The 10,785-nt window shown below is 41.0% G+C and overlaps 1 protein-coding gene across 2 annotated transcripts in view; it reads left to right on the top strand.

Annotated features, from left to right (window-relative positions):
• The first annotated feature begins 1,519 nt into the window (after positions 1–1,519).
• Positions 1,520–10,785, top strand: part of LOC132163851 (diphosphomevalonate decarboxylase MVD2, peroxisomal-like) — a 17,948-nt gene continuing 8,682 nt past the window's right edge. The window contains exons 1-2 of one of the 2 annotated variants that reach the window (XM_059574240.1): positions 1,520–1,607; positions 1,710–1,953. In XM_059574240.1, coding sequence (XP_059430223.1) covers positions 1,738–1,953 — 216 coding nt within the window. In that variant the 5' untranslated portion in view covers positions 1,520–1,607; positions 1,710–1,737. Of the gene's footprint in view, positions 1,954–10,785 lie in introns of both variants that reach the window. The other variant, XM_059574233.1, reaches the window with a different exon arrangement.

The following is a 10,785-nucleotide window of genomic DNA, read 5'->3' as shown; positions in this document are numbered from 1 at the left end:
GTTGGTTATTCGCACTTGGTGAACATAAGTAATTTTTTTTTATGTAATTGTATTTGTGATAGTTTTCTTGATGTAGTTATATATATATATATATATATATATTTGTAATAACAAAGATGGTTATATTGTGTCTTGAAGCTGGTTTTGTTGATAGTTTGTTAGATATACATCGAACTTGTATGTTTGTGATCGACGTTGATGGATATGCATTATGTTATTTGCATGGATCGATGGATAGCTCTTTTGTAGTACATATGTAACTTGTATATCAGGTTAAATCCGAAATTCGGGTAGAACTCCGAAGAAATTCAAAAAATATATACAGGAGGAAAAAAAATAAAATTTAAAAATTACCAATTTTTTTGATGTGTTAAGTTATGACACGTCACAATTTAGTGACGTGTCATAACATTTGACACGTCAAAAAATTTCTGACGTGCCAGTCTTGACACGTCAATTATTACTGACGTGGTAGAAGTGGCACGTCATAAATGTTTTTGACACGTCAGTACCACCACGTCAATAATTTTTTTGACGTGGCACTATTGCCACGTCAAAAAAAATTCTTGACGTGATAGTACCGACATGTCAAAAAAGTTTCTCCATAGCATGGTCTATCAAAAGACATAAAAAATATAGGCTCCTAGTTCTTCAAAAAATTCCTAAGAAGTATTATTTCCAACATGTACATATGAAGTTAATTAATTCAATTTAAACTAAGATTGATTAAGAATTTCAATCTTAAAGAAGGAGAGAGGTTGCCATGAATATAGATAATCTTATTTCTTGCCACTTCATTTCCCTCATTTTTTGATTGCAACCAGACCAGATCAGCTGCTACCTTTGGCTGTGTTTGCTAAGCGGCTGGACCAAAACAAGACCTCAATTTTAAATTATTTTTTCTAAAAATCAACCCCAACATTCTTATTTTTTACATCACATCAATCACTTTTTATTACTATTCAAATAAAAAAATCACTACAAAAGAAAATTTTTCACTTTTTTATACAAAACATTATTACTTTTTTCTTTCATATCAATCAAATCTGCTACAGTACCGTTCTACTCCCTTACACAGCCAAAGAACATGTGGCTTCACCTGCAAATTGTACGTAGGAATCCAAACCTATTGGCTATGTTTGGCAATGGCATGGACATAGGAAGTAGACCGGTACTGTAGCAAATTTGATTGATATGAGAAAAAAATGTAAGAATGTTTTATATAAAAAAGTGAAAAAATTTGTTTTGTAGTGATTGTTTTATTTGAATAGTAATAAAAAATGATTGATTTGATATAAAAAGTAAGAATGTTAGGGTTGATTTTGAAAGGAAAAGTGTAAAAAAATTTTTTGGGTTTTGGGTCATGGGTCCTCTTTCCAGCACCTGTGACTTGTGCTACGTACGAATTTCTCCTACACCACATCGAGCAATGATATACATCTGTATATCACTGCGCACACCACATTACACAACCCACGCCCTTTTTCTCCTGAATTGTGGGGTTCTTTGATCTCTGCCACTGCACCAGCAATTGTACGTTGGATGCCCTTTCTATGCTTGCCATTGGTCTTTAAAATTCAGACATCGGCCGGTGGCCCACTCCTTTGGTTCTTCCACCTCTCGTTAACTCTCCCACTCTCTCATTGCTGTCGGATTCTTTTTCTTTCTCTTTTATTTTCCTTATTATTATTTTTTTTCCGGGAAAGAAGAACAAACAGTTTCGAGAAATTTGGGGGAATGGCGGGTGACTGTGGAAAATGGGTGGTGATGGTGACGGCGCAGACGCCGATGAACATGTCGGTGATAAAGTACTGGGGGAAGAGGGACGAGACACTAATCCTGCCTGTCAACGATAGCATCAGCATCACGCTTGATCCGGATCACCTCTGCACTACAACCACTGTCGCCGTCAGCCCCACCTTTGACCGGGACCGCATGTGGCTTAACGGCAAGGTAAGGGGACTCAACTGTGTTTGGCTGGTGAGAAAATGGAGTGGAAGAAGAAAAAGAGGAAAGTCATTTGTGTTGTCTGTTTGATGTTATGGATAACATTTTGTTTCTTTGAAATATCATACGACAGGATGTTATGGATAACAAAAACGGATGTGTTTGTTTGCTGAGGAAGTGTGAGGGAGGCAACGAGATTTAATATGTAATATGTTTGAATTATTTCGTTTCTGTTAATTAGGGTCTCGGTTAAATTTGGGTTCAGTGGATTAGGCTTGATGTTATTGAACTAGCTTGAAAGAAGTTTTTGCTTCGGCTTCACGGAAAGGTGGATGGTGTTTCTCAGTATTGTCTTTATTATCTAATTGCTGCAATAAAGTTTTGAAAAAGGAAAGAAATTAATTTTTATTTTATTTTATTGTTGGATGATTATTCATGAAGGACCAAACAAAAGCAGATTATTATTATTATTTTTAGCTAGAATTATTATTATTTTCTTGAAAGAGCTAAACTGATCATAAATTCATAATAATACTAGTCGTAGAACTAGAATTTTAAGTTTTGGGGCGCATAACAAAGGAGAAAACTTTTTGGGGCTAAAAAGTTAATTTTAGTGGGTCTAAATATAAGAGTCTTTATACTTTTGAAGGACATTTTATTTATTTTTTATTTTTTTTGGAGGGGGGTGTGGGAGGGCAGTAGCTTGTGTGTAGGTCCTCCCCTGCTAGTGATATTTATCTTCTATGAAGAATGGATAATGGATTTATGCTTGGGTTGGTTGTTGAGGGTATTTAGGAGTAAACAAAGAAACTCTAATCTTAATCATAATTTTCATCATTATTGTGCTAAGGAAACAAACTTCTTTATACGGCTGAACCTGATTTAAGCATGTAAAATGAACATGTTAGAATATTTGAAATTATTTTAGGTTGATTTATTTCCTTATGTATTCTAGAGTTTAGTTTTGAGTTTCTTGTCCACTACTCATTCTCTCTCTATAAATAGAAAGCTATGTAACATGGTTTAATACAATTCAATATACAAGATGTAGTTCATTACGTCTCTCCAATTTTGCTGCTCTACTCGTTCTCTCTTTCGTCAATATATCTCTTCAACATATTTAACATAGTAACAGAGTCACTTTTCTGTGGCCTTAAACATCATTGACATTTTCTGGCATTCCGTGCTCTACGACTGTCTCATAATTCCAGTCGTCCACATGTCGTCTGACGCCTTTAAAGTCATTTTCAATGCCTTCCTTGCCTTCATCACAGCCCAATCCAAAAAAATGATCCCAGAATCCAACTTCCAAGGTACAGATCTAATGGTCTATGGAAGGTATGTCATCAATAGCCCTCACATGCACCCCCATGTGCCGCTCAAGACTGCTGCCTGTGCTGTCTCGCGCCTTCATAGTGGGCCAATCACCTCGGCAATAGCACAACTCGATAGATTAGGGGCCGACGAGTCTATAGCTGCCAAGAAAAACCTTACTAGTTCCTAGGTTTTACTCCTTAAGCAATGCGCCCACGCGGCATCGACAGAATCTCCATGTTCCTCACATACCACCCCTGTCCCTCTTCTTGCCAAACCAACCTCCAAAAGTGTTTTCTTAGCCTCAAATCGGTGGATCTGTTTAGTTTGAGCCTGTTTTAGGCTCTGCACACACTCCCACTCGCCTCTAGAAGAAGATGTTAGTATTTCTAAGCACTTCCACGCCTTCCACGCACCAGGGGATCCGTCCATGTGCCGATAGCTCCCCTCCATGCATTGTTGCACATTGGTTGTTGTTTGGTATGTCCCCTCCACATGTCCCGCGTGTATTGTTGGGCCATGGATTAGCTCCTAAAGCCCAACGGGTCCCAAACCCAACTTAAGCAAGATGGAATACCCGACAAGGCCTTGGACAAGCTTTCCCTGAGGAGGTTTCGTAAACCGAGGAGGCCTCGGACAAGAGACCGAGACTACTCCTCGGTAGATGTCGGATGCTGAACCCGAGACTCAACTTCTCAGGAACAAGATAGTCAAGAGCCAAGGATAGATCAGTCATTTTACGACTAAGAATATGCCGGCATTCAAACTAACAGAAGTGATCATTATCTCACCTTCGAAAAAGATCTCTACAGCATAGATGACTGTCTACATACAAACTGCCCCTACATAAACGGGATAAGCAACTATTCAAATTCAAAAGGTTATCTCATTCAAACAGAAACCTTATCAATTGTCCCAGGATTCCTACCCTTATCAAATAACTGCGAAACAGATATCTAGGGATAGGAATCCCGAGACGTGCGGGAAGCAAACTCTACTCCATGCCTATAAATATAAGTCCTTAATTTCAATCAAAGGTAAGTGCAATTCCAGTTCTGAAAACTTTGGTTCCTTAGACATTCTTTCTTCACATTCTAACTTAGGCATCGGAGCTCCCCCATCGGGACACCACCAGGGGCTCTAACCCTGTTTGTTCTTTGTGTGTGTAGCCTGAAGCATCCGCGAAGTTGTCGGCACTTCCTCCAGTTGTGCCACTCATCATTTCAAAAAATTGTGTATCAACAATTTGGCACTGTCTATGGGAACACTTCGCTTATTCTCATCATTCATTATTCTGTTATGGTGACTACATGTTCTCATTCTCAATCAGGACGTCATACCAGCAAACCTCTCGCGGCTACTGGAGTTCCTCTTGATTTGGCTGAGTTCATGAAGTAGATGACTGAGTCCATGATTGCTTTACAAAAGCAGAATGAAGATCTTGCCACTAGGCTCACGGTTGCTAAAAGCCGAAACAACTGAAGGGATCAAGAGCGGGAGGAAAGGTGTGAGAAGGAGAAACGCGCTGAAATCCGTAGGGGAAAGAGGCCTCGAGGTTATAATCACGAAGACAATATGAGTTCAGTTCAAGCTAGCCATTGCACAACTGTCCAGAACGAAGAAGATAGTCAGCAAACAAACCCCAAGAGATCTCGTCGTACTAGATCTCGATGGGAGCAGTCTCCTCGTCAAGAGGACCATCATACTAAAGGGAATAATGAGAGCGACGTTAATGCGGACTTGCAAGATCTTATGAAAAAGTATGAAGAGATGGCTTGCCAGATAGCTAACGACGGAGATTAGCCCAATGCAGGGGAACTTATGGAGAACACGAATCTGCCCTTCACCGCTCAGGTTATGAATTTTCCCCTTCCTGACAAGTTCAAGATGCCCGAGTTAATACCTATGATGGCACTGGGGATCCTACAGACCATATGGAGAGTCTTCGTGCACATTTTATTCTCCATGGCACCCCAGACGAGATTTCGTGCAGGGCTTTCCCCCTAACTTTGGCTGGAGTAGCTAAGGATTGGTTCGGAAGGCTCCCAACCGATTCAATAGATGATTTCAAAACTCTTGGGCGTCTCTTTTTAAGTTAACTCTTGGCTACTTGGAAGAGAAAGAAAAATTCAGCCTATTTACTCTCCCTTGTTCAGGGGAAGGAGGAGACGTTGAAGGACTTTATGCTAAAGTTTAACCAGGAGAAGCTGATGATTGAAAGCCTGAATGAGCAGACGGTGCTCGATGCTTTAATGCATGGACTAAGGGAAGAAGGGCTATTGATGGCAGAGCTATCGAAAAGCTCCAAATTAGTGACTCTCAGTCAATTCATGAAAAAGGCTGAGGAGTACATTAATCAAGAGGAAACTGTCAGAGCTCTCATGAAGTCTCAAAGGGAGGAAATCGAAGCCAGGAGTGGTACTGTTAAGACGGTACCAGCTAGTGTTGCAAAGAAAGAAGAGAAGAATGTGAAGAAATCAGGGAAGGTGGCCCCATCGTACCCAAGGATGGACCCTCAAAAATTGCAAAACCCAAAGTCCACTCCACTGAATACTAGTATGACTGAGGTATTCATGGAGATTAGGAGAGATCCTGCCTTCAAGTGACCAAGGAAGTTGAAAGGCAATCCTAAAAGGCGTGACCCTCAAAAATACTGCGAGTATCATCGCAATCATGATCACTTAACCGAGGAATGTATAACCTTGTGGTAAGAGATTGAAAATCACATCAGAAACGGGAAGTTGGTGAGATTCCTAGCAAATGAGCAGAATTGAGGAAGGAACCAGGAGCTCCCGTTACTTGAAGAAAACCAAGAAGTTCCAAGAAACTGAGAAGTAAGGCCGAAGGATGATCGGTATGTCAAACCGATACACAATCAACAAGTAGAACCGAGACGTGATCGGAATGCCCATCAGCCTCAGCATCAGGATGTAGTGACGGAGATCCACACCATCTCGGGAGGAATAGCTAGTGGAGGAAGTTCTAGGTCATCTAGAAAAGCTTACACAAGAAGAACGAAGGCTGATGATGAAGTTTTGTTGGTAGAGAGACATTCAAAAGTTGCAAAGAAGGAGGTGATGACTATATCCTTCTCTGAAGAAGACACTAGGGAGGTCATAATCCCCCATGATGATACGTTAGTAGTTACGCTAACGGTTGCCAACCATAAAATCCACCGAATCTTAGTGGATAATGGCAGTTCAGTTGATATTTTGTACTGACCGGTCTTCAAGCTGATGGGTGTTGATTGGAACAGGATCCAATCATGTGATTCACCATTGGTAGGGTTTGTTGGAGAACAAGTGCAGCTGATAGGACTCATCTCTCTCCATGTTACTATAGGGACAGCTCCCAAGCAGTCTACAACCATGGTGGATTTCTTGGTGATCAATCGACTGTCTACTTACAATACAATCATTGGTCGACTATCCCTCATTAACTTGAAGGCTGTAACTTCAACTTACCATTTGATGATGAAGTTTCCTATGGAGGAAGGAGTCGAAGAGGAGAGAGGAGATCAAACCGCATCAAGGAAATGTTATAACATTTCCCTTAAGAAAGCAGATCCTACTCTGTTGACAGTTGGCATGGTGGGTAGCCGAGACAAAGACCCCTCAAAAGGGGAACCTGCCGAGCCCTTAGAAGACATGGAGCTAGGGGAAGGCAAAGTAGTGAAGATAGGAACACAACTCGCCTTAGCGATTCAAGATCTCGTAACCTTTCTCCGAGGGAATATGAAAGTATTTACGTGGACTCAAGAAGATATGCCGGGCATCAATCCCGATGGCATTCTCCACCAGCTCAATGTGGACCCAAGTATGAAGCCAGTGAGGCAAATCGAAGGAAGTTTGCCCCCAAGCGGAATATGGCCATAGCTGAGAAAGTAGAGAAGCTGCTTAAGGCTCGATTTATAGAAGAGGTATATCGATTTATAGAGGAGATATATTATCCCGACTGGTTGGCCAATATGGTGCTGCTCAAAAAATCCAACAGGAAGTGGAGAATGTGCGTGGACTTTACAGACCTCAACAAAGTATGCCCGAAAGACAGCTTTCCTCTGCCACGCATTGATGCGTTGGTGGATTCAACAGCTAGATATGGCCTGTTAAGCTTTATGGACGCTTTTTTTCTGGTTACAACCAGATCTATATGCATCCAGAAGACCATGAGAAGACCGCAATTATCACTGACCGAGGCCTGTACTACTATAAGGTTATGCCTTTTGGTCTGAAGAACGTAAGAGCAATGTACCAAAGGCTAGTTAATAAGATGTTCCAATACCAGATCGGGCGTAATATGGAGGTGTATGTTGATGACATGCTGGTTATAAGCGTTCTACCAGAAGGCCATATAGATGACCTGCGTGAGACGTTTAGAACATTGAAGCATTACGGGATGAAGTTGAATCCTGCAAAGTGTGCATTTGGGTATCATCGCAGAAATTCCTCGGTTACATGGTGTCAACCCAAGGGATAAAAGCTAATCCTAAAAAGATCCAAGCAGTCTTGGACATGCACTCCCCTAAGAATACAAAGCAACTTCAACAATTGATGGGTAGGATTGCAGCGTTGAACCGATTCATCTCTTGGTCAACCGATAAGTGCCTACCATTCTTCAAAATCCTAAGGAAAGCATTTGAGTGGTCTGAAGAGTGTGAAGAGGCTTTTGAGCAATTAGAGAAATATCTAACAAGTCCACCCCTATTAAGCAGAACTGTTCCCGGAGAGGCATTGTATTTATACTTAGCTGTCTCCCTAACATCTGTTAGTGCTGCCCTTATCCAAGAAAATGGCATTCAAAAGCCAGTTTATTTTGTTAGCAAAGCACTGAAGGGAGCAGAAGAGTGGTACCCTCATATGGAGAAGTTGGCCTTCGCACTAGCTATCGCTTCCAAGAAGCTCCGCCCGTATTTCCAAGCTCATACTATAAAAGTCTTGACCGAGTATCCATTGAAGAAAGTACTCAGAAAGTTTGATTTGTTTGGTAGATTAGCTAACTAGGCAATCAAACTCAGAGAATTTGCTATTGAGTTCCTTCCAAGGAACGTTATCAAAGGGTAAGTATTGGCTGATTTCTTAGCAGAATTCACCAATCTACCTGTCACCCTGGAATGACAGAAAGACAAAACATGGGTAGTCTACGTAGATGGATCCTCTACAAGGAAGAATGGTGGAGCCGGTGTGGTATTAATCACCCTGGATGGAGAAGAGTTATGCAGCTCTTTGAGGCTGGAGTTCAAGACAACTAATAATGAAGCTGAGTATGTGGTAGTTTTAGCGGGACTCAATTTAGCTCGTGGAATGGGAGCTGAGTTCATCGAATTATGGAGCGATTCGCAGGTAATCGTCGGACATATCCGATGAGAGTTTGAAGCTAGATGAGGTAAAATGAAGCAGTACTTATCAAAAGTACAAAATTTATAGAATGCATTCAAGAAATTATGTATTATGAAGATCCCAAGAGAAGAGATTGAAAGAACTGACCGGCCAGCCTGGATGGCATCGACAGCAACTAGAGACACCGAAGAGCTTGAAGGGCCAATCCAGACTTTAACAAGACCTGCCATAGTCGAGGCAGTCTCTGTCTCAGTTACCGAGACTATACCTAGATGGTAGAGGAGCATAAGAGAATACTTGCAATAGGGGATTCTCCCGTTGGATAAGAAGTCAGCAACGCAGGTCAGAACTAGAGCTGCCAAATTTACCATCATTAATGGGATTCTATACAAGTGAGGCTTCATGCTGCCACTCTTCAAGTGTTTCTCCAAGGAAGAAGGTGATTATGTCCTTCGTGAGATCCATGAAGGCATCTGCGGTAGTCACTCGGGAGCAAGAGTATGGGTGCATAAAGCAATCAGGGTCGGTTTCTACTGGTCAAATATGAGTTGGGAGTCGGTACAGACAGTAAAAAATTGTGACAAATGCCAACGCTTCGCAAATATTACGAAACAACCCCCAGAAGATCTGAGTTCAATCTCTTCGCCATGGCTTTTCTCACAATGGGGGGTAGATATAGTGGGGCCACTACCTCGTGGAAAGGGGGTTGTACGATTTGTGATTGTAGCAGTGGATTATTTTACCAAATGGGCAGAAGTAGAGGCCCTAGTGAACATCATAGCCAAAAGCATAGAGCGGTTCTTGTGGAAGAACATTGTATGCCGTTATGGTATTCCACATGCGTTTGTAACTGATAATGGGAAGCAATTTGACTGCAAGTCATTCTGAGAATGGTGTGCAAAGCTTCATTTAAGAAACTACTACTCTTCTCCGAGTCATCCCCAGGCGAACGGACAAGTAGAAGCTACCAACAAAACAATTTTTAAAATTCTAAAGAAGAAACTTGAAGATCGGAAGGGAGATTGGGCAGATGATCTTCCAGAAGTCTTGTGGGCATACCGAACAACGAAAAGAACACCCATCGAGGAGACCCCATACACCTTGGCTTTCGGGACCGAGGCAACCATACCAGCCGAGGTGGGCTCGGGTAGCTACCGAGTTGAGACCTTCCATCCCGAGACTAATGATGAAGGTCTGAAAGTACATCTGGACTTGCAATAAGAGAAACGGGACCAGGCCCAAGTAACCATGTCGACGTACCAAGAGAAAGTAGCTCGGTATTTTAACAAAGGGGTCAAGCATAGAAACTTCAAGATTGGGGACCTAGTTTTGTGAAAGATCACCATTGCCATTAAAGATCCTGTTAAGGGAAAGTTAGCTCCAAATTAGGAAGGACCCTATAGAGTGATTGAATGCAGAAGGGTGGGAGCTTATTGAGAACATGGAGGGAAAAGCACTCCCCAGGCCATGGAATACCGAGCACCTCAAAAAGTACTTTATCTAACATATTATAGTAAGGTGATTCTTGTTTGATTCTTATTCAATTCTTATTTTCTTTGTAATTTTCATTACATTTCATTAAATAAAAGAATTTCTTGAAGTTTCAATAACCTTTCAAGCATGTCAAAAGCAAGGTAAACCAAACTACCCTCAGGGTAAACGGCCAAAAAGCCATCGGAAAAAACTTAGGAGTTTCCCGAGACCGAACCGGATGAGACATAGTTCTTCAAAAAACAACCTGTAAAGAACGAAAAACCTTCAAAGAAGGTGTTTTCAAAGAAGGTTAAACCAACAACCTGTAAAGGACGTAAAACCTTCAAACAAGGTGTGTCTGAAGAAGGTTAAACCAATGGCTTGTAAAGAACATAAAACCTTCGAAAAAGGTGTGTTCAAAGAAAGTCAAACAACTAGCCTGTCATGAGCAAAAATCCTTTGAGAAAGGTGTGCTCAAAAAAGGCTAAACAAACCTCAGAAAAAGTAACCTGTCAAGAACATAAATCCTTCAGAAAGAGGTGTGTTAGAAAAATGTTACTAGTCTATTCCGAGAATAAACATAGCCAAAATTAAGCTACTAAATAACAGCTACAAGATTTAAGATAAATGAAAAAGACACATTTCATTAAAGTCTTAAATTATAAATCTGTGATTTACAAATCAAAAATCAAATATACTAACTACTTTGTTACAA

Source organism: Corylus avellana, chromosome ca1, assembly GCF_901000735.1.
Source record: "Corylus avellana chromosome ca1, CavTom2PMs-1.0".
Classification (NCBI taxonomy): Eukaryota; Viridiplantae; Streptophyta; class Magnoliopsida; order Fagales; family Betulaceae; genus Corylus; species Corylus avellana.
Note: the sequence above shows the minus strand (reverse complement) of the source record. Positions and strands in the feature narration are given on the sequence as shown.